Genomic DNA, 24520 nt, shown 5'->3' with positions numbered 1-24520 from the left:
CCTCTGTTGTTACTTCAAGCAGCATAAAACTCCACACAAAATGAAAATGTCTCATATATATATATATTTTATTTAACAATGTTTATAATTCTTTTTAAATATAGATTTAACACATTTTTACAAGTACATTTACAGTATAATTTCTAGGCAGGGCAGAAACCCTTCTGGTTTAGTTTTGATATACATTTTACAGCTCAAGTGGTAAACCTGGCTACTCTTAAGGTGTCGTCAAAGATTTGTGCAAATTTTTCCAAAGTCCTAAGGGTACAATCCTAAATGTGTCTACTCAGAAATAAGCCCAGCGGATCTTATTCCCAGGTCAGTGGGTGCAGGTTGTAGCTTAAGACTGTACATTCAGGCTTGCAGAACTAGCCAGCTTCATAAATAAAATAGTGCACAATTCAGAACTAGAAAGACACAATTGAAAGGCCAAGGTGTGTTGTGGTTGCCAAGACAAAGTATTTAGGTGTGAAGGTTTGGGTTGTTTGGTTTTTCAAAAGTGATCTCCACAGCATGACTGGCTTCTATATGGCCGTAATCTACAGTAAAGAGTAAAGAAAAAAGGAACCCATTTTATATCTAACTAGTAACTAATGTAACTTTGGGTGGTGCTTTATAGAATATCTGTTAAAACAGCCCATTTGGAATTCTCACAAGGGGCCGGCATATTCTAGGATCCTGCCATTCATTCTACGGTGTCGTTTTCTTGCAGAGTGGTGAACAAGCCAACAAATGGCACTGAACAGAACAAGAGAATTGTAGAGTCAGAAGGGACCCAAACCATCACCTAGTCCAGTGTTTCCCAGACTTGGGTCTCTAGCTGTTTCTCCCCCATCGTCCCTGACCACTGGTCCTGCTAGCCACCGATGATGGGAGTTGTAGTCTAAAAACAGCTGGGTACACAAGTTTGAAAAATACTGATGTAGTCCAACTGCCTTGCAATGCAGGAATTGCAGCTAAAGAATCCCTGAAAGATGGCCATCTAACCTCTATTTAAAAAACGCCAGTGAAGGAGATTCAGCCAACTAATATATCACACAGTAAATATTAGCATTAGAGGTGACAATGAAATGGATGGTTGGAGGAGAGAAACTATCCCCGCCCCCAATACACACATTACCAGTGTTTTTCGAACTTATGTCCCCAGCTGTTGTTAGACTACAACACCCATCATTCCTAGCTAGCACGACCAGTAATCAGGGATGATGGGAGTTGTAATCCAACAATGGCTGGGGACCCAAGTTTGAGAAACACTGCATGATTAGGCTGATGAAATGTGTGCTAATGCACTGTGGCAGTACAAGCTTGGAATCTGTGGTTCAGAAAGCCAAGTCTGATTTTTTTTAAAAAAATGTGTTTCTCCCCTTCACATTGTGGTGCGTAAGAAATAATAATATTAACTGCAGCTTACCGAGACTGTATCAGTTCTCGTTTGCAGGCATGCAACCAAACGCCTGTCTTGAGCCGTTGTGAGTAGTGAGGTCACAACACCTACCCTGTGTTTATTGTTCCCATGTGAAATTTGAATTACACACATTACATAGAACTACCTGTATGGACACATGAATGCTAAGGGCAGAGATAGAATGAAGAAGCACAACAGGAAATAAATTATGTAAACTTCATTTTAAAAAGAATGAAAGAGAGGGGACATACTCTCTCTCCTCCATTCCAGCATCACGTCATTCTCAATAAGAATGCTGAAGATTACAGTCTTAGCACAAAGAAGAACATTGCTTTTTTAGTGCAAACAGGGACACTGAACTCAGTTATGGCACGTGTGTTCCCCAAAAAATCACAATGTAAACTTGGACACTTACTAGATCACCCAGGAACTCCAGGGAACCCAATTGGTGTTTTGACAATCTTGAGTTGTCAAATATGATCTTGAACCACCCTGGGCTCTGGATCAGAACCTTAGTGCAAAAGGAGATTCCACTCCTTAGCAAGAGTATTGCATCATCCAGCCTGAAAGATGGTCATATGTTGTTGAGATATATTCATGCCTGTTCCAGAGGGGCAACAACCAATGAACTAGAAAACAGCTTATTGTGACTATGTGGTCTAGACCCAACTGAACATAGGAAAGTGCAGCCAACCGCAGTGACGTGTGGTTGGGAAACACATCTTCAAGAGGAAGCATCAGGCATCTTAATAAAGGCAAAAGAAACCACCCAATTAGTTATTGAATGTAGTTCAATGGATGCCATGGAGAGGACGGGGAAAGTCCACTTCATGTGAAAACAAAATGGTACCCTATTTTCCACTGGTGGAAGGAGGTGGGAATTAAATATGCCAAAAAAACAAAAATGACTTCTACTGATGGCCATGGGGAATGTCGATGGAGCTGTGATGTGCTGCAAATGTTGATGGATGACAGATAGAGAGGTGGATCTCCAGCCATTGGTAAGTCCTCCCTCTTGAACAACCACTTCAAATCGCCACTGCAGCATTCAAACATGACATGATATGAGTTCTCCCTTTAAATTCAGGGAGAGCTTAGCTTTCTCGTCTTATACACAGCAGCGTCTATAAAGCAACAGAGAGCAACATTAGCATTAAGAGGAGCGTATTCCAAGAATACATAGGTTCTCACGACCATGCAGCTTATAACTCCTCCATTCCCGAAAGCACAAGGCAGCGTAGGACACTTATGGAAAGGAACAAGCTGGCCAGAGGCAGGCTGCCTTCTGTTCCAAAAGCCAGCAAGAACAAACAAATAAGAGAAAACTCAGTTCAGCAACTTTGCATTCCACGGACAAGTCACAAATCATTAAGGCTACATAGACACGCAACTTAAAGTGCATAAAGAGTGCAGTCCAGTGCATTTAAATAGCTTTGCAATTTGACTGGTTGAGGTTCTGCTACAATTCCTTTCCCTGAACACCACCCCCACCAAGCCCCTCGATAATTGCTAAATGTTATCCAGCACACTTGTGAAAAGTGGAAATAAACCCATAGTTGTCTCCAGCTGCTCAGGACAGACCCAGCGCAATTAATGGACCTAGGTTCATCATGTCCATTCATTTCAATGGGTCTACACTGAGTAGAACTGGTGTTGGGTGCAACCCCTCCCCTAACCCAATTCCAAACCACCAAACACCAGCTAAAAGGCAGGTTCACTTTGTTAACACAAAGCTATTGGCCAAGATCCTGCCAATAAACAAAACTCTTATCAGAGATTTAATAAACTGGCACCAAACTGGCCTATTAACAGCTGTCAGTTACCAGAGGGAACAGACCCAATATTCCCACTGAGATGCCATCAAGCTGGTCATACTTTCTTTCTTAGGTGCCTTGAATTCTGGACATATCTTACAACGTATTTGTCAAGGTTACAGGCCCTGGTTTACGAATCAGGTGTTAGCTCAACTTTTTTTCTTTTGGCGATTCTAGGCAAGATTAGGCAATCTGCAGCATTTGTGCATTCTTTGGCATAAAAAATAATAAGGTGGGATTCATTTCGAACTATGACCGTTTAAGTGAGAACTATGACTTTGAGATGCCAGGCCACAAAGACATGGAAGCATGGAATTAACGCAGCGTGCAAAAATTCATTTGAAAGCAGAATAGACCAAGAAGTTAAGGGGGGGGGGGAGAGATCTCTTATTAAAAGTGCTACTTCTTGGTTGAATATGATATAAAGGATGGAGTATAAAGCACGTGGACATGAGAGACTGCTTTACAGCAGGTAAGGAACCAGCCACATTTTGGCCAGCAGAACAAGCCATTTGCTTTTTATTATATTCCCACCTTTTCCTCAAGGAGCTTAAGGTGCTGTGTGTGCTTCCCCCTCTCCCCATTTTATGCTCACAACAACCCTGTAAGGTAGGCTAGGAGGCCACCCAGTGAGCTTCATGGCTGAGTAGGGATTTAAACCCTGGTCTCCAAGGTCTCAGTGTGATACTCTTGCCATGACACACCAGGCTAGCTTACTGTGTCTACTATGAGCCAACTGAGCCCATTTTATTCTTCCCTGCTTAAAGCTGTATCCAAGCCAATGGTTATGGCTTGTTTCACTCCAAACAAAGCATTTAGATCAGTCTTTCTTCAAACTTGGGTCTCCAGCTGTTGTTGGACTACAACTCCTTTCATCCCTAGCTAGCAGGACCAGTGGTCAGGGATGATGGGAGTCCAACGACAGCTGGAGACCTAAGTTTGAAAAGCACTGGTTTAGATAAACCAAGATTTGCTCTTAGCTTATCAATCCTACTTTGCATGAGCGAATGGAATCATGGTTCTTTGGTTCAGGTGTAATGGCAAGCCAGCAATTGTGTCTTGTTTTCCCCACATGCTAGTGGGGAAGAGTGGAGCTGGTAAGATTTGCTTGTGCATGGTAAACTGTGGGCTATGGCTTACTTTGATGTGTAGACACTGCCCATATATCTATATAACCAGCATCGCCTGCTCTGACAGGCTCCCTATAGTCTCAGGCAGAAGTCTTTCGTATTACATATTACCTAATCCTTTAAAGAGGAGATCCCAGGAATTTAACTTGAACGTAGGAAAATCTCAGATAAAGAAGTCTTAGGTGGATTGGTTTGGATTCAAGGCTATACCATAGTTTAGCATTACAAGAATGAGCTGCAGTGAACCTTGCAAATCTCTCTCCTCTGTCTGCCCTCTAACCCAGGATAGCGACAAGGTGAGGTTTGGAAACTTTTTCTTCCATTTTAGATTTTTAAAAAATATCTGACCATGTAATCTACATGCAGACAAACAGTGATTAATCCTAATTATGGGTTAGTTGAAACTAGTCAACTTCAAACCGTGGTTTATGAAGCTGGCTCGCTTCGACTAACTATAATTAAGATAAACACAATTTAGGATTTGTGTGAACCACTAAACAGTGGTTAATTTAAAATGGAAGTGAAGACTTTGGATCTCTTCTTCCTCAGGGTCATGTTGGAAGTGAGGGGAAGTGCTTGTTCTCCTAATGCTAAACAACTGTTTAGGTTTATGTCCTAATGCAACCATTATCTCCTGGCTTTTGTCTGCACTTTATCCTCTCCCAGTGTAAAAAACAACAAATTGACAAATGAACCCTTGTTTCAAAAGAGACAGTGTGCCCAAGTGACAACAAAAGGCCCTGAATCGTAAGAGGAAAAGAACTGGGGAGTAAACAAAAGGTGTCCCATTAGAAACAAGGGTTCTGGACAAGAGGTGAAGGATTTCAGATATGCCTCTCTGTTGAATGCTACTCCCTTTCCGAGACCCACAGGTCTCTGCCTCCTCCCATCCTCTGTCACTTGATATTAATATTAGCACTGGATCAAATATATTTTTTCTACTCAGAAAGAAGAAAATAACCTGCAATTAACTGAGTGCAGAGGAATGTGTGGCCATTACTGGAGCATGGATGAAAAGTCCAGCCTTTTTACGTAGAATCAGGTTTTTCACACAGAATCTTAGCTGAATGTATTAGCTGTCATTTTGAATGAGCCAGCATGTTCCTAGTCCTCATTAGAGGAAAATGTGTGTGTGCAGGTTCTGCACACTAGAGGGCTTGAACAGCCCTCTCATGAACCAGGGAACAAGTGTGTCCTGGTGGTTAGTTGTTAAGTGATTACATGTTCGCCTGGATTAGATGTTAAGTCTCCTGCCTTTAGCACTTATTACCATTATTATTATTATTATTATTAATTATTATTATTAGGCAGTTCCATATTTGCAAGAAGTAAAATCAAAATAAGCAAATGAAAAGGAGAGGGGAAAGATTGTATCATACTACTGATAACTTTTCGAAGCAATTCAGATAATTGATTTTTCTCCCCTGCTCAGCGTAATTCAAAAAAACTGTGGCGAAAGCCAGGATTTCCTCTAAGCAAGCAGCCAATGCAAAGCAGCCAGTGCCTCCAAACTCCTGCAGATTCCAGTTCCAAAACAGTTCAGAGTGAGATACACACATATATATATATATGCTCATCATCACAGGATACCTGCATCTCGGGAATGGCGAACACGGCAGTCCCCGAGAATGATTTGCAAACTATTGATAGGCACCCAACCTTCTTTTCTTCGGTTGAGGTTTTTGACCAGCCTTTTAAGATGATAAAAGAAAAGAAAAAAATATGCATTAGAAAGGTGTACAAGAAAACCAATGTTTGCCTATCTATACACAGAACGCAGGACGACCAAACTAAAGCACAGTTTTATGGCACCTTAAAGGCTAACTCATTATTATGGCATAAGCTTTTGTGGATTTACATTCTTAGGCTCATGAAAGACAAGGCAACCAATGGCTATGAGCCAAGATGGTGTTGTGCTAACACCATTGTTAGAGGAAGCATGCCTCTGAATACCAGTTACCACAGTGCACAAGTGGGGAGGAGGCCAAGGTACTCATGTCCTCCTTGCTGATTTCTATTTCAGGAACCTGGTTGGCCACTGTGAGGTCAGGAAGCTGGCTTAGATGGGCCTTTGGCCTTGCTCTTCTTATGTTCATAAGACTACAGCCCAGATCCATAAGGCAAGGGCCATAGCTCAATGGTAGAGCACTTGGAGGGCATGCAAAAGATCCCAGGTTCACTCCTTGGTATCTCCAGGCAGCGCTGGAAATTTGGGGGAGACAACATTGAGCTCTAGTTTCCTATGGAGTGGGATATCATTTGCCAAGTGAATGAATACACAAGGAGGTGGGTGGGGTATGTAAAGCACAGAGTTAAATGTCAACAGCATGTTACAGTCTGTGGCAACCCAGTTAGAGCCATCAGGTGTCAAGGAGATAAAGAACTACACAACTTTTAGAAGACATCTGAAAGCAGCCCTGTACAGTGGATGCTCGGGTTGCAAACATGATCAGTGCGGGAAGTACGTTTGCAACCTGCAGCGCCGTGTGTGCGCATGCGCGGGTTGTGGTTCGGGGCTTCTGTGCATGTGCAAAGTGTGATTTAGCACTTCTGCACCAAAACCTGGAAGTAACCAGCTCCGGTACTTCCGGGTTCGGCACAGTGCGCAACCCGAAATCGCACAACCTGAAGCGTCTGTAACCCGAGGTATGACTGTATTGGGAAGTTTTTAATGTTTGACATTTTATTACTATTTTTAATACGTGCTGGAAGCCGCCCAGAGTGGCTGGGGAAAATTATTATAAGTGTGTAGAGTGTTGACAATAACTGGTGAAAGAACAATAATCTTTCAGCACTGCTGAGTAATTTAACAATGGTAGTGAAACAGGAAGCTTTTATCTCTATTCTAAGCCACTTGAGCTCAAATTATATTGCCATTTTCATCACCAATGCTAAGTTTAATTGCTGAAGGTTTGCTTAGCACAGCATTGAGCTGGTTGAATTCTCACCGGCTGTGCTTTTGAATTCCATTCCTATTTAACTCGAGTCTCTCATCTATCTACCTACCTACTATCTACGTATGTATGATATGTGTGTGTGTGTGTTGTGAGTAAATTCAACCAACCTCTTGCACTTGGAACTCAGTGTGAAGAGTGAAGGTGAATGGGACACAGCTGTGGACAACCTGAGGAAGGACTGCTTCAATTTCCTGTACACAAGAAATTGTGTACAGGAAGATATTTTAAATATAGGAATTAAACAACCAAATAATCAATCAAAGTATGTATTTAGCAAATGAGGAGCACACCATGAAGCGGCCTGTAGTCTAATAAAGCTAATAAAATGTGTTAGTCTCAAAAACAATTAGTTTCTTTAAAAAATAACATTTGTTAGTTGTGGATGGCACCCATTGGGATTGGTATGGTGTAAGGCTGGAGTCCAACAGCAGGTGGTGCCAGAGCCAAGGACTGTCTGAGCCAACTAATTCTGGTTTTGTCCTCATCACTTTCTCTGCTGAGTTCTAAAGGGGCAACACTGAGACTCAACAGGGAGAAGCTGAATAGCCATGCCATCCCTGAGCTGATTGTAAGGAGCAAAGAATGCAGGCGGGAGGCTGGCTGAGAGCAGGCCAAGGCTGGTGGGGCAGTGCCCCATTTGCCACAGTGGACCAGCCTTTCCTGTTTGTTAGTCTTTAAAGGGCCATGAGACTCTTTGTTAGTTTTGCAGCAACACAGGCCGACATGGCTACACCTCTGAAAGAAGTACCGTATTTTTCGCCCTATAGGGCGCACTGGCCCATAGGGCGCACCTCGTTTTTTTTTGGGGGGGGGGAATAAATAAAATTTTATTTCCGGAATGCGCCCCGTGCTTCGGGCTGCAGGCTGCTGCCTGCAAGGCTTACGGATAGCTTCTTGAAGCCTGAAGAGCGAGAGGGGTTGGTGCGCACCGACCCCTCTCGCTCTCCAGGCTTCAGCGAAAGCCTGCATTCGCCCCATAGGACACACACACATTTCCCCTTCATTTTTGGAGGGGGAAAAGTGCGTCCTATAGGGCGAAAAATACGGTACCTACATATTACCAGATTCAAGAGATTACAGCTTCCTCTTCACTTCTCATTGTTTGCGTATTGAAGCTATTTCTACACTGCCTTTCATGTAAGAATCACAAAGCAGTGTACCAAAGTTCAGTGAAATCACACCGAAATGAAACTCCAGAATAAATAAAGCAGCAGCCAACATAAAGCCAAAACAAACACACTGGGCTGTGTCTGGCATTCTCTGTATGCTATTGGGGAGTGAGTTTCAGTGCTGGTATCGCAGAGGAATCCAGTGTGACAGCTGCACTAGCAGAAACTCATTGCACCACAGCTTGTGTGATCTATTTTGCAACAAAGTTATCGGAAATGTGCTTGTGTGTTCTCTTGGGCAACAACATTCCACTGGGACAAAACATTTTGCCAGCGGAACAAGCTTACAGCTGAGTGAATTTAACTTAGTGCTGCATTTGTTGTTGTTTAGTCGTGTCCGACTCTTCCTGACCCCATGGACCAGAGCACGCAAGGCCCTCCTGTCTTCCACTGCCTCCTGCAGTTTGATCAAACTGCATTAGATACAATTAGATACAAAGTTTGGTCAGTGCTGCATTAGATACAACCAATTAAATTATCATGGGTATCAACGTCCAGAAAGGCCTGAGAGAATAAATGAGTTTTAGCGGGTGCCAGAATGCCATCAATGTCAACACCTGCCTCAATTGTTGCTGCTACTCCTTGCTGAAAAAGAAGATCTGGGGTGCTCACCATTGTCCTTCTCCATCTTCATGCAATAGTTGAATCACATCCCCATTTTTCACTAGCAAGTCTTCTGAATCGCTCATCTTGCAGTCTGCCAGGGCTTTATATTTTCCTGGGGACTGAGACATCAGGAACAAAGATACGGCTTATTTCCAGAGAGCAGTGCCAGCCTCCCAGGATGCCAAACCTCCCCTTACAAAAGAATAAATAAATAAATAAACACCCTCACACACTGCAAATCTAATTAGAGCAAGGCCACATCTATGTGTTTAAAGTACTATGATATCATGACTTCCTGCAAGGAATCCTGGGAACTGTAGTTCATTAAAGGTGCTGAGAGCTCTTAGGAGACCCTTATTTCCTGCACAAAGGTACAATTTCCCTTGGAAAGAGGGGTTTGTTGTTATTATTCAATAACAGGGAGAAGCAGCAGTACTGGGCCCAATGTCTCATGGTCCACAGAGTAGCTTCAGAAATGGACAGTTCCCAGTAACATAGCATTCACCCAAAACAAATCTGGTATGTGTATTCTGCAAACTTGTGTGTCTGTGTCAGGTACTAAATCTGCTATTCAAGTCATTCTTAGATAAAAATTGTTATAATTGGTGTGTATGTGTGTGTGTGTGTGTGTGTGTGTTAGTTGTTGTTGTTTTTTAAAAAAATCAATTACAAACGAATTTGATGTATACGGGAGAAACAACAATAAAAATATAAACAGTAATAACAATAGGTTACAGGTACAGAGCCATCACAAAAAAAGGGAAAATATAACAGGAGCAATACCAGTTGTGATTCATGGATGTTGATATTTTTATGGTTAAATCACACCAAGATGTTTTATAGGAAGTGATTCCTATGTGGAAATAAATCAATAAACAGTTCAACGGTTCAACTAACCAACTGGTTCCCATCTTCTTCTTCCGTGTCAGAACACGTCAAGAAGTAGTTATGGCTGGACCAATCATCAAGTCCTTCGCAGATTTCCAAAGAATGAGACATTCCTGGCCAAGCTGCATGGGGAGAAAGGGATACACGATCATCACTGCTTACAAAGTCACTTGCAGAACATTACTACAAAATCCGGGAGGGAGAATCTCCAGCTCCTATCATCCCAAACCACTGGGCCATGCTGGCTGGAGATGATGGAAGTTAGAGCCCATCAACACTTGAAGGTTGGGCTTTTTCTGTATGGCTCCTATGGGCGGTGGGTGCAACCAGAAATGGGGCATGCATCAGGGGCAAGCACTCGCTTGCTTCCCCCTCCCCATATGTAGACGTGTGACCAGGGAAAACACACCAACCTAGCTGGAGAATGGACAGATGTCCCTAGATACATTTGGGGAAGAAGAGACAACACAGAGGCAACACAGAGAAAATTGCACACTTGGGCCAAAGAATAAAGAAGATGCTATCAAGCTGCACATACGCCTGCTTGGCTTGTTCTGTGGTGAGGAAGCCACGCTCTCCAAGGCCACGGGGCTGGTACGCTCAGAATCGTTTTCCTCTGAGCTTACGGAGGCTCTTGGTTGTTTTCTGAAAACAAACAGAGTCTGTTTAGAGAAACTGAGGCAACAAGACCGACCAAACCATGAGCAGGTAATCCCAGCAATACCAATGTGGTGTCCATTCCGAAGCATATGCAGTGGGGGTGTAGGTGCTGATCCCCCCTCCCATTCTGGGTCCTGATGCAGTTCCTCCAAGCTCTCCACCGACTTTGCCAGATACAATCAAAAGCAGTGGGTGAGAGTTGTCTTTTGAGCACTTCACATGATCAAGCTGCTATGAAATAGGTGCACTTCAGTTTTTAGCCCCTATAAATGATTCATGTGCTTTATAGTATAGATTTATTAACGGCTATGTATTCCATGATATACGATTAAGCTGTTAAGAACTATGCACACTTTAAATTTTTTAGCCTCTGTGAACTTACGTGTTTGTTTCAATATTTTGAAATTGCAAGCTATCATACCTGCCTTGGGAGAAATGCAGTCTATAAATCCATCAATAATTTATATACACTTGGTTATTTTTTGTACCACGCAGTGGCTGCTGGTTATATTATTGCTGGCATGCAATTCCACTGGAATGTTTATTGTATTTGTCATTAATTGATACGGTTTCATGATTGATAGTTTGTTTTATGATGACTTTAAAATGTTACAATGTCCATACTGAATTATTCAGTTGAAACTGAATTACTATATGTTGGAATTCTGTGTTATGTTTTGAAATTGAGTAGTGTCCGATTGTTAATGTAACGATATACTGATTCACATTTTAGGAGCCACTTGGAGCATATTTATACAGAAAATCTGCATACAGATTTAAATAATAAATACATAAAAATTTAAGGAGAGAAAGGATTGAACCAGGTGGAGCCCAGCATCCTGATGGGCAGAAATTAGCTATTTTGTCTCAGGCCCTGCTGGCTTACCCATCACTCAGAGGAGGGGAGAGCTGAATCTGGTCTGTACATGAAGGAGGTTGTTGCTTCTCAACTGTGAATATAATGCAAATATGGATTAGCTTTTTGTCATGTATCAGGCGAATGTTCATAAAATTAGGTGATGGAGACCATCAGGTGCCTAGGTCTGGACTCAAAATCCTGAAGCATAAGTCCTTGGCTTGATGCTGCAGGCAAATGGTTTATGGACCTCCCCTTTTAACTAGCCTGCATGCTGACCTCATTCTTGGTAAATGTGGGTTTAAATTTAAATTTCTCCAGTGCCACCTATTCATCTCAACCAGGGGTACAATATGTTTTGTGGTCTGAAGGCTGGAGAAAGATAAAGCATGCAGATTATGGATGGAAAAAATATTCTATGATAGAAAACAAATTCTATCTCAATCAGACTTTACCTCAGATTTGCAAAGTGGATCCCCAGTGAGTGTTTGGAGATTTTTCCAGAGGAGAAAGCCAAACTGCAAATGTTTTGAAAGAGCAGTTCATTCTATTTCCCTTTCTTTTAATTTTCAAAATTGTTCTACAGCATAATTCCATCAATGCACCATTTTACAAGTTAAAACAAAGCCTATTTAATATTTTGCTTTTCAGGTCAGGCATTCAGAAGCTGCATGCCAGAATTTTAATTTCTGACCAAATTTAAACTGGGGCAGAACATACCAGATATCTGAATCCTGGAATAAATGTCAGAATGGAAGTACACGATTTCTCACAAAACTTTGGTGAGATCTTGGAAGATCTCACTGGAAGTCGATGCCACACAATGCAGGTGAGAGAGTTGTACTGGTACCAGTGGGGCAGCAGTAGCAGGAGGAGTTTTTCCATTTCTCCTCAAGCGGCAAAACAGGACACACCACCCCTGCTATTCATAACAGGGAAATCCAGAAGGTCCACCCTCCAGCCAATCCTCCAAGGTACCTTTGATGAGTTCCTGCTGCTTAAACAGAACCTTTCTTATTTCATTTAGCCATGCCATCTTCAGCTCAACCGTTTGTGCCTGACAGAAGAAGAGAGAACAATCACTTCTCTGCTACCAGAAGTTAAGAAACATGCCCCTCCGAAAAGCAACCAAAGTAAGGTGTGGGGGGGAAAATAGGTGTTGACAATCCCATAATTTATTCATCTATTTTGATTGATTGATTACATTTATATACCACTCTTTCCTCCATGGAGCTCAAGGCAGCATGCATAGTTTTCTCCTCCCCATTTCAGCCTCACAACAATCCTGTGAGGTAGAATAGGCTGAGAGATGGTGACTAGCTCAAGGTCAACCAATGAGCTTCATGCAAAAGATGTGAGGAAGACCAGTTAGATCAGATTCTTTTTTTAAAAAAGCTGAGATAAATTCACTAAATTGGCCAGTGGAGATTATGACAGTGAGAATGAAGCCTCCATGGCTGAGGGCAGTATATCATAAGAACATCAGAAGTATTTGGCTACAGGATCAGGCCAAAGGAAGGCCCTTCTAGTCCAGTGTCCTGTTCACACAGTTGCCAATAGGATGGTCTGATCCTGCAGGGCACATATGGCTGCAAACAAGAGGCATGAACATGCTGCAGTAACTTACCTGGACATAATTTGAGGAGCAAATGCTTAACCTGGTGGAGCCAATGGTCTGGCTGGGGGGAAAAGGGAAAATTCTTACAAAAGCAAAACAAACCTGAACAACATAGACCTCTTCCCGACCGCTATACCAGATCTCAAACTTCCGATGGTCTCCTTTCACATTTTCAGTGATCCCAACAGCGCTCATCTAAAAATAATAATAATAATAAAAAACACTCAAAGTGATTCAGTGATGGACAGACAATATAGGTGGGCTGCATTATATTTCTGCATGCTTTGACGTGGGTCTTCATTGGATGGGAGAGTGCATCTCTTTTACAGAGAGCCAGCAGTGGTGTAGTAGTTAGAGAGTCAGACTAGGACCTGAGAGACCCACGTTCAAATGCCCCACACAGCCATGAACCTCACCTGGTGACCTTGGTGGGCCAGCCACCTTCTCCTAGCCTAACCCACCTCGCAGGGTTGTTGTGAGAGGCTAAAATCAGGCAGAAGAGAGAGCCAAGCACACTACCCTTGAGCTCCTTGAAGGAAAGGTGGGAAATAAAGATGCAATCAAATCAATCAATCAATCAATCAATCAATAGTTAACAACCTTGTCGGAAACAGAGCCTCTGCCATGGAGGAAGGAGCTCTCAAATACTCTGCACCCTCTTGTGGGGCTCCAACATTTCATGTAGACCCAAACTCAGGGCAGCAGTAATACCATCTTCTCTGACCCCTGAAGCTAACCAGGCTCCTCATCTGTTGCCCCTGAAGACTCTGACTCCATGTCCAGATCACTGCTAGAATTGGGGGTCATGGCATCATTTATTTTTATTTATTTGTTACATTATATGCCACCTTTATCTTCCAAGGATCTCAAGATGGTCTTCCCCAGTTCATCCTCACAACAGTAAGGTAGTTTAGGTTAGGATGCAGTGACTGGCCCAAGGTCACCCAGTGAGCTTCACGGCTGAGTGGGGATTCAAACCCTGTTCTCCCAAGTACTAGTCCAAAACTCTAACCATTACAGCACACTGGGTCTCTCCATTCACCTTCTGGCCAGCATTATGAACTCCCTTTAAGCAGCTAGTTTACTAGATCTACATCCCCTTAGGGAACCAGGGGGAAGTGGGGTAAGAACCCAGGCAAACCAGTCGCTCCTTATAAATATGAATAAGCTGTTTATAAATAGATGTTCAGTTCCCATTATTCACCCTTAATAAAACACTCTGTGTTCTCCATGCACAAAGAACAATGCTGTCAGGTGGCCTGAGACATTAAACCAATGAGGCCACCTGGCTAAACCTTCTGTTCCTTCCTCTCTGTTTTCTCTTCTTGGCATGGCTATCATCAGCTATGGAAGGCAGCCTCAGGGACACAAGAAGCCATTTGCCAGTTAAGTTTTGTTTCTGCAAAATTGGTTTCCAGGCACTGCTGAGAAAACAAGCTGTACCACCAGTTTGGGGAGCTGGTTTTCCTCACAGCTGTGGCCACTCTTGCACAGAAATGGACTCCATGCTCTGGTAACTTCCAGACTGGGCTGTTGCCATGTGCTCTACATGGGCCTGCCCCTTAAAGGTAATATGGAATCTTGAATTGGTCCAGAATTTAGCAACCAGAATATCTCACATAAACAAACATGTTGGCTAGTTCATATCTGGTCCTAATTCAAGATGCTTGCATTCGTGCAGGGGTCAGCAAACATTTTTTGGAGGGGGCCAGTTCACCGTTTCCCAGACCTAGTGGTGAGCTGGACTGCACATGCTGGTCCTTTCATCTGCAGAGAACAGGGATTGATCAGGTATAGGAGGGGCAAGATGATCTTTCAGTTCAATTTATGGCACGTACACAGCTTAAGTTACGGTCTACCATCCTCTTTCTGAAGGCCAATATTTGTATTTTTGTTAACAGTTCGGCTGGAATAATCTTGGAAGGTAGGAAGCCTTTTACAGAGTCAGAGCATTGATCCATCTAGCTCAGTATATTGTCTACACAGGCTGGTAACAACTCTTCTGCGTTTCAGGCAGGAGACTCTCCCAGCCCCACATGGATGGAGCTGGGACCTTATGCATGCAAAGCAGGTGCTCCACCACTGTAATTAACCTTCCCTTGCATGAAGCAGCTTTTACACTCAAAGGAGATGTAAGGAACACCAGGATTTTTCCTGGAATTACAAATCCCTGAAATGTTCGACTTGTGAGAACAAAGGAAGGACTTGACACAAATGCACACATGCCTGGAGCGTAACAAAAGGCAGTTCACCAGAAAACTGCAAATCTGCAATCAGTGAGAAGAAAATCCATTGTCACAAATTCTGACAGAACTATCATAGGAGCAGATGGCTGGTTGGGCACCCAAGGCAGACACGAGAAGCTGATGAGTATCAAACCAGAGTGAGGGTCTTTTAAAAAGAGGCTCAGAATCTGCTTTTATACTGTCGGTTAATGGAATGGAATTGTTATGAGCTTATTATTACTGATGCAAACTTTCATGCAAACTGCTCTGGGCACTGCCTGACATAATGTGGTACAGAAGAATTAAGGTAGATAAATAAATAAAACCATTTTGGGGAGTGGGGCAATAAACCTAGACTTTATATATTGTTGTCTGGTTGGTTGGAGAAATTTCTTAAATATGTTCCACTTCAGATCAGCAGGGTAGCGTCTGTTGGCACTTAAAAAAAATAATTATTGGAACAGGAAGATTAACAATAACATAACAGCATATAATTCTTTCCTATTAATTTAATCTAATTTTGTTCCATGATAGCCACTTATCCACTTTTTTGGATTTTGCATTTGAAAAGGGAAGAGTAAGGGAGGGGGGAAGGGGGTGGATAATCTAAAAAACCCCCAGAGAAAACAATGTCGTGCTGTGTGTGTGTGTGTGAGATGCAGTGATGAAGCACTTTGCTAAAAACCGACAACAAATGAAATGCCAAAGGTGGAATGCTGAATCTCCTTGAGGCTCCCACTTACCTTCAGAAAGTGCTTAAAACTGTACGAGGAGCTTTTGTCGTGGCTGTCGCCGTGGTCCTCTCTCTTCTTGCAGAAGACCAGCGCTTTCTCATAGAGGAAGAGGTGCCTTTGCATTGGCTTGAATCTGGCCAGGTCCTTCATCTTCGTAGGACCTTTCCTGTGCCCCGTCCATACACTGAAAGATCCTTGCATCAGCACTTTGCCCAGCTCACCAATGTCTCCCTGGTAAGAACAATTGTATTTTGTTTGCTTGTTTTTAATTCACACAGGGGTTTCTTATCACAAAAGTGACTTACAAAATAAAACAAAGCCTTCCGAAGACCCTTTCAAAGAGCTGCCTTGCCCTATTCCTTTGAAAGGTGGCTTTATGCTAGCACCGCCAATCAGCTGAACCATGGTGTTTTCCAACACCCTTTTGGCCAAGGCAAGTCCTTATCTGCCCTGTGCCTGACATCATATATCCCTTATGGTTCTGTTTTGGCCAAAATGGCCTCCTTGCCCATGAAGAGAGAGTGGCACCCCAGCATTGCAGCCAAAGAGTTCTTCCCCAGTCCGATGTGGAATTGCCAGGAAATCCGCTCCACTTCCGCGTGGGGAGGAGTTGTGGTAGACTGCGTGACCGCCCACTCTCCTCCAGGGGTGGGGGACGTAGTCCCGCATTGCCCGGGGGATCCTGGCCACATCAGCGACCAGCCAGCCAATCTGCTGGCTGCGGATGTTGTGGCCAGAACCATTTAAAACAGAGGTGCAAGCCAGAGGGCTTCCTCTTTGGCTCGCTTCCTCAATCACCTGCCCTCCCTCCCTATTTTGCATGTTTTTGTTCCTTGACCTTGCTATGGACCTTGGTTGGTCGCCACTGAGGGGCCTGATAGGAATTTTTCCACTTAGCAAATTGGCACCAGCCACTTGGGTTTCGCCTACCTCGTAGCAATTGTCACAACTATGTTAGGGTTGCGGTTAGGCATTGTTTGACCTTATAATGGAAGATGGGAGGGGTGGCCATCACCTGCCCCTCCATGCTGAAGGGTATTCTGTTAAAGGAATCCGAAGCCCGGTGCGGGGCTAGGGCCATGACACAACCCCGACGGGAACACCAGGGGGGAACTCGAGTTGGTCTGCATCGACGGGGCTCCCTCTACCGGTGGTTAACCCTTACTGGACTCCCTGTGTGATGGGCAGGAATCAGATATAGTCGGGTCCATTCAATGCCTAAGCCAATACCGCTCACATTCTGTAATCAATAAGGCTGTGGCCAAAATTTGCCCAATAATGTTAACTTAATATTTGTGTCCTTGTGTGTGTTATTTTTCAACAAGGGGGTGGCTTCGGGGTCTCGACACGCAACTGAACCTGAGACCTTCCACATACAAAGCAAGGTCCTCTTCGCTGCTCCTAGATTCCAGACTCAGTGGCCTTACTGGGGAGAAAGTGCTATTCAGATAGTAACACAGAGATGGCTGCTCCTCTTTTATTATTATTATTAATAATAATACCCTGTCCATCTGGCTGTGTTTTCCCAGTCGCTCTGGGCGGCTTATAGCATATCTAGATGGAAGTGTACTGAGCCAGTCGTCTTGCATTCGGAGCCCCTTCTGCTCATTCTGCTGAGTGGGGCCTCGACATCTGCCCCCCGAAGTCCTGCCCCGAAGCCCCACTACATCCCATTCCCACTTAACGGCACGATGGATGCCTTCCCAACCAAATAAAAGTCTACTTACATCGTAGCCAGTTATCGAAATCTGATGCATGGAGTCGTTGACTGACTTCAGCAAATCCAACATGGCGACCAATGCCTCTTGGAGCTCTTGGACGCCTTCACAACTTGTGCTGTATTTCAGCAGCTCCTGAAAAAACATCAAAGTCAGGATTCTGAAAACATCCTGAAGTCAGGATTTTGTTTGCACTCTGGGCTGCTTCACATAGAAATATGTCAAACGTGCATTGACTGCAATAAGAACGTCAGAAGAGGCTGTTTGCTGGATCAGAGCAGTGGCCCATCTAGTCTAGCATCCTGTTCTCATGGTGGCCAACCAGATGCCCTGAGAACAACAGTGCTCTCCTCACTTGTGATACTCAACAACTGGTATTCAGAGCCACACACTTCTAACATCGGAGGGGCCACATGTTCACTGTGACTAGTAATCATCAATAGCTGTATCCTCCATGCATCTGCCTAATTGCCGTATTTTTTGCTCCATAAGAAGCACTTTTTTCCTCCTAAAAAGTAAGGGGAAATGTGTATGCGTCTTATGGGGTGAATGAAGGCTGCGCAGCTATCGCTGAAGCCAGCAGAGTGAGAGCTGCGCAGCGCCTCTTGTTCTGCTGGCTTCCCAGCGAAGCGGGAGGAGGAACGGAAGGGAGCCCTTACAGAGCCCCTTCCATCCCTCATCCTGCTTCGCTGGGAAGCCAGCAGAGTAAGAGCCACTGTGCAGCTATCACTCTTGCTCTGCTGGCTTCAGCAATAGCTGTGCAGCTTGCTTTGGCTTTTCAGGGAGGTGGGAGAAGGGACGGAGGGCAGCCCATCAGTCTCTTCTCCCACATCCCGGAAAAGCCAGCAAGAGCCACTCTATCTTTAAAGAGCCGCGCCGAGCGTGTCTGCGGCTCTTGCTGCCTTTTCTTGTTTTCCTCCTCTAAAAACTAGGTGCGTCTTATGGTTGGGTGCATCTTATAGAGCGAAAAATATGGTATATTTTAAAGCCATCTAATTTGTTGGCCTTCACTACCTCTTGTGGAAGTGGATCCCAGTGCTTGGGAGTTTAGGAGACTCCCCTCACAGAGCTACAGTTCCCTGAGCTACCATTCTGTGAGGGGGTGCATTCCTGAAAGATGGAAGTGGTGTAGATCCATTCTTAGGAACAATGACATGAATACCTTCAGGAGCAGCTGGTATTTTGTTAACCGTTGCACAGGTTTGAGCAGATAGGAATCCAACGCAAGCTTATGCTCCAATTTCCTTTGGCATTCCTGCAACGAAACAGAAAGGCAAAATGTGGCACATTGTGTATGTCATCTTTTAAAATAAAAAAATATTAAATTCAGTACATGATTTTGGACTTGTGTAAAATTTTAACAAGAGGCGTTGAGGTTTATAAATTAAATGATTGGTAGCAATGTAATCTTAGCACCAAAATAGGCAGAGTAAACGATTAAGACTTGGAATTTGCAACAGCAATGATCATAGCAGCCAGACTAACCATTGGAAATCAGTTAAGTCCATTGAAATATCGAGATGGTATACAAACATATGGTATGTAGCACCGTTGTTCATATTGTGAAAGAGAAATTAAAGGAAGGGCACCAAAGTTATTGAGAAATGGAGTTTGTTAAATATTGGAATGCAAAACTCAAAGACAATGTCAAGCCTTATATATTTTTGCATTCACATGTATGATTTAACACCCAGTTTAAAATACCAGGGATGCTCAAGAAGTGTATACAGCACTTTTTAATTGACTTTTGGTTTCAGAATACAGTGATATTACAAAATTATATACATATATATATTATTTTTTTGGTGATGATTTGATTACTTTGCATTTTTTAATGTTTACAAAAGTTAACACTTTAAGTTTTTTTGCAGAAGCTAATCTGGATGAGTGCTGAACATAAAGGTCACTGGGAGGGGCCCAATGCTGCTTCCTCAGCCCCTGGAGAGCTATCACAAGGCCAAGGAGATGGCAGTAGGCTAAAGAGGCAAAATCTAAAGGTTGTATAAAGCAGCTGATGAATAAATTTGTTCCTAGCTGTATTTTCAGATGATTTCTTAAACCATGTGCCAGGATCTCATTAATAGGCTGCCTGCAATCTTCTATGTCCTCCAAATGCGCCTCACAATCAGCATTATAGAAATGATGCAAAACTAGAGCTATCAAAATGAATGAGCAAAAAGTTTAGAAGTTGTTGCCCAGTTTGGGATACATATATATTTCCGGTTTGTTGAAGCAAGTCACCTCAATAGCGCTGGGCTGAGATATTACAGCACCTGAGGTGGACCCCAAAATGCTGCCCCACTCCCTAATGGCACAGCATGGGAGAGGGCCACAGGGAAGGTTGTCCCAGGTACAAAATTGTTAGGGGGCACAGAATTTCAACACGCGGTGCTGCCTCAGTACAGCTGTGCACTTCCATTGCTGGGCTCTGTTAAAAATGGCTTCTCTATGTGAACCAGGAAGTGACCTCTCCAGACAACAGAACAACACATGTTTTCTAACTTTTGCAGCTGTGATCCCTTGTAATGTGGATGGCATTAGGCAGTTGAATGTCATGAATGAGCCAGCTCCCAGTGACGGTTTGCAACCAGCTCCCAGTGAAGGTTGGCAACCAGCTGAATAAAGCAGCCAGGAACAGAGAGGGTCAACTGCCAGGCAGGATGAGCATTGGCTAGTGCCAACTCCTCTACCCCTTGGAATGCCGGTTGATAAGCGAATGGCTGAGAGTGGGCCAGAAGCCAGCCAACACTCTTGAGAAGTGCAAACTGGCGTGAACAGAGAAGGAAGCATTTTGTCAGAACTGGAAGAAATTGGAGCTGAGCCAATCCCTAAGAGTACGCTGTCTCCTAGGTGGAAGTCACGAACTATACCCACAAAGGAGGAATGGATTTGTAAACTAAACAAATATTTAATTTTGGCAAAATTAACTGCTATAATAAGAAATCAGTCGAATCAAAAATTTAAAAAGGAGTGGAAATGTTTTGATGAATATCTGGCAAAATATTGCTCAAAAAAAGATGGTACTGGATGGAAGAAAAATTAGTAAGGAAAGATAATAATAATATAGATGATTTGAGAAGTTTGTAGAATGCAAAGATTATTGTAAATTGTATAATGTGGAGGAAATCGAGTGGGGGCGGAGGGAAGTGGGAGGAAGGAGAAAAGAATAATATGACGGATTGAGGAAATATAAATGTAAATGTATGGGGGGATGGGGAAGAAATGGTGTTGGCTTTGCTACATCTGTATTGTAATGTAATATGTGAAAACCAATTAAAAAAAAACATTGTAACAACAACAAAAAGAGTACGCTGTCTCATGGGTGGGCTGGCCTTGGACCACATCATAAGACAAGCCTGAAAAAATCAGGCCAATGGCCCATCTAGCCAAGCATCCCATCCTTACCAGTGGCCAACAAGGAGAAGCCTGCAAGCAGGACCTGAGCACAGCAGAGCACAGCACACAGAGCCTCCTGCAGTTTGCAGCAACGTGTTTCCAAAAGCGTTGCTGCCTCTGACTGTGGAGGCGGAGAACAGCCATTGTGGTTAGTGGCCACTGATAGCCTTATCCTCCACGAATTTGTCTAATACTCCTTTAAAGCCATCCAAGTTGGTGATCATCACTGCCCTCCTGTGGGAGTGAGTTCCGTAGTTCTTTGCTCCTCTTTCCAGACGGATGGCGCAATAAAAATAAAATATATCTGCAGATGTATTTATTATTACATTTCAGTGGCAAAGTTTTTATCGGTGGTTGCAAGAACCAATGATCCCTATCTTTAAGTCTGAACAGAATGCTTGTTCAACCTGGAGGTAGGCTGTCTGAATTGTGCATTGCTTTGTAGCGATTTGCTGGGTCTCTGGACCATAATAAAGATTGATTATGATTACATTTCAATCCCAACCTTTCCTCCGAGAGCTCAGCGTGCCATACATGGTTCTCCTCTTCCTATTTTATCCTCACAACCACCCTGCAAGGTAGGTTAGCTTGGCAGATAATGACTGGCCCAAGTGAGCTTTTCGCCTATCACCATAACAACGTGAAAATACCTGGAAAAAGAGGCTTTCTGCACACTGCCTCCACAGGTATTCAGATCGCGGCTTATTCTGACAGTATTTCTCGTACATCTGAAAATCTTCCCGCTGCAGGAGGAAGGAAAGAATGATAATTATGTAACACCCCCTTGAGTCTAAGTACATCCATTGCAGGGAACTTGTATTAGACAGCCACAGAACCCACAGCTGTCTAATTCAAGTGGAACAGCCATACACCTGACCACAGAATTGTAGAGATGGAAGGGATCCTGAGCGTCACCTAGTCCAACCCGCTGCAATGAAGGAACCTGTTCTGGATCATAGAAATAGAGCACAGGCATTGCATGCTAAAGTTCCCAGGTTCAAATCCTAATATCTCTAGGTAGGACTAGGCAAGATCCTTGTTTGAAACTGGGGACAGTGGTGGCGTGTCAGTATGACTGGGGTGGAGCACCTCAGGCCTGGGGAAGACTGCACTTATTATTATTATTATTATTATTATTATTATTATTATTAATTAAAATTTAAATGCCGTCCTTCTCCTGAAGATTACAGGGCAGTTTACAACATAAAACCACACAATGCATAACATAATGACAATGACAACAACAACAACAACAACACACACACACACACAATTGGAAAAGCCATAGATTGTTTAATCAGCCAACGGCCTAGCTGAAGAGGAATGTTTTTGCCTGGTGCCTAAAGATATGAAGTAATACTAATAATGATGATAATAATTTATTATTTATATGCTGCCCATCTGACTGGGCTGCCCCAACCACTCTGGGTGGCTTCCAGCAAAATATAAAACCAGAGTAATGAAGGCACCAGGCGAGTCTCCCTGGGGAGAGCATCCCATGAACACTCATCCATCCTCTTTGGCCTTTGAGTCTGACCTTGTCCACTGTGGAAGGGGTCCCCAGAAGGGAATGTGGCCCCCACACTGCAAAAAGCACCGCCCCACACAGAGACGCATTGCTGCTCCTGTTTAGTGAGTGAATAGGAAGCAGAAAAGTAATGCTGTTGGTTCCAGCAACATAGGAAGTTGCCTTATGCTGCGCCAGGCCATTGGGTCAGTCTAGCTCACTATTGCCTACCTCAACAATGGGGAAGTTTTTCCTGAAGTTAACTACATTCCCTTTGGGGCAACCAGTTGGAGGCAGGATGTTGGTGGTGGGAGGAGGTGGGGCCAAAGTGGGGCTAATCTCTCCCCACCCAACCGCCTTGTCTACCACTCACCAACCAACAGGGGAGGGACAATTTTTTTTTACTAGTGGTCTAAGTTGAGCACATGCAACAGGCTTTCCTTAAACTTCATACTACAAGGCTGGGGAATGTTTTTCGACCATGGGCAGCCTTCTGAAGGCCACAGGCTGATGATGTTTGGGACCATAGGCGAAAGCAGGCAGAGCAGAAAATGTGGGTTTTACAGGGACACAGGTGGCGCTGTGGGTTAAACCACAGAGCCTAGGACTTGCCGATCAGAAGGTCGGTGGTTTGAATCCCCGCGACAGGGTGAGCTCCCGTTGCTCGGTCCCAGCTCCTGCCAACCTAGCAGTTCAAAAGCACGTCAAAGTGCAAGTAGATAAATAGGTACCGCTCCAGCGGGAAGGTAAACAGCATTTCTGTGCACTGCTCTGATTTGCCAGAAGCAGCTTAGTCATGCTGGCCACATGACCCGGAAGCTCTACGCTGGCTCCCTCGGCCAGTAAAGTGAGATGAGCGCCGCAACCCCAGAGTCGGCCACGACTGGACCTAATGGTCAGGGGTCCTGTTTCCTTTACCTTACTTCTTAGACCAGACCATCCCTCTCCATCCTCCACCGAAACAGGTAAGAGGCATTACCCGGGTTTAAGGACACATTCAGGCCAGACAAAAACAATCAGGGTGTCTAAGTAGGGACAGGAATCATGGCCTGGGGAGAGTTCTGAGGGCCAGACAGGGAGGCCCAGAGAACTAAGGTTCCCCACCCCTGATCTGGAGCAAGAAGGATCATGAGCACAGCTCCAACAACATGCCTACTGACCCTTTCCAAGAAGCAATAGCCAACTTTCTCTGGGGCTTCCACGCAGCTCTCCAGATGGTGGAGGAAAATCCTGCAAGAAAAAGAAAGAGGAAGAGGATGGAGAGGGTAGGAATGAAGAGTGGGTTACGTTTGCTTCCGAAACTCATTTTTAAAGGCATGGGGTGGTAGAGGTGGGGAGAGACTGACAATGCAAAGGTTTGGCGGTGTCTTACTTGTTGTGAAAGTCGTAAATCTCTGGCATGTTTCCAAACAGAACATCTTTGCGGTTTTGCAAGGGGGGTGGCAAGAGAAAGGCCATGGTGGGGTTGTCCATCTCAGCTCTGTAGCCCTGCCGACAGCACAACCCCAAATGCAGTATTAGGCACACATCCATATTGTCCGACCCCAAAAGGCCACGTTTAGTTGCATCATCACCTCTTGGTCCTAATGCTAAAAATCTCTTTGCAGTCGTGCACCAGCCCCAGAGGTATGTTTGTTTGGCTTGTGTGTTTTCAGAGTATTATGACAGTAAAAATACGCCTCTGAGTGGCATGTTCAACAGGAGAATGTGAATAAGAATAATAAATGTTACAACTGGAATGGAGAGTAGGGATAGATCAATCTGTCAATTTTGGTTTTGCTCAGTTTCACATCTTTCCCATTATTATGTTCAGTTCCCCAGATTTGCACATCAGTTT

At 43.9% G+C, this 24520-nt stretch overlaps 1 protein-coding gene across 7 annotated transcripts in view; it reads right to left on the bottom strand.

Annotated features, from left to right (window-relative positions):
- Nucleotides 1-55: 55 nt before the first annotated feature.
- Nucleotides 56-24520, bottom strand: part of MCF2 (MCF.2 cell line derived transforming sequence) — a 70873-nt gene continuing 46408 nt past the window's right edge. For 5 of the 7 annotated variants that reach the window (XM_083722733.1, XM_083722734.1, XM_083722732.1 and 2 more), the window contains 14 exons: nt 24056-24171; nt 23844-23913; nt 21827-21919; nt 18943-19035; nt 17790-17915; nt 16072-16293; nt 13206-13298; nt 12464-12542; nt 11516-11579; nt 10508-10614; nt 9979-10091; nt 9088-9200; nt 5940-6040; nt 56-2529 (listed from right to left, as the gene is read on the bottom strand). In XM_083722733.1, the coding sequence (XP_083578859.1) occupies nt 2489-2529; nt 5940-6040; nt 9088-9200; nt 9979-10091; nt 10508-10614; nt 11516-11579; nt 12464-12542; nt 13206-13298; nt 16072-16293; nt 17790-17915; nt 18943-19035; nt 21827-21919; nt 23844-23913; nt 24056-24171 (1431 nt within the window). In that variant the 3' untranslated portion in view covers nt 56-2488. The remainder of the gene's footprint in view (nt 2530-5939; nt 6041-9087; nt 9201-9978; nt 10092-10507; nt 10615-11515; nt 11580-12463; nt 12543-13205; nt 13299-16071; nt 16294-17789; nt 17916-18942; nt 19036-21826; nt 21920-23843; nt 23914-24055; nt 24172-24520) is intronic. The other 2 variants (XR_014560305.1, XR_014560306.1) reach the window with 1 other exon arrangement.

The sequence above is a fragment of the Podarcis gaigeae genome, assembly GCF_964106915.1.
Source record: "Podarcis gaigeae genome assembly, chromosome: Z".
Taxonomy (NCBI): domain Eukaryota; kingdom Metazoa; phylum Chordata; class Lepidosauria; order Squamata; family Lacertidae; genus Podarcis; species Podarcis gaigeae.
The sequence above is the reverse complement of the archived record's forward strand: the minus strand, read 5'-3'. Positions and strand labels throughout refer to the sequence as shown.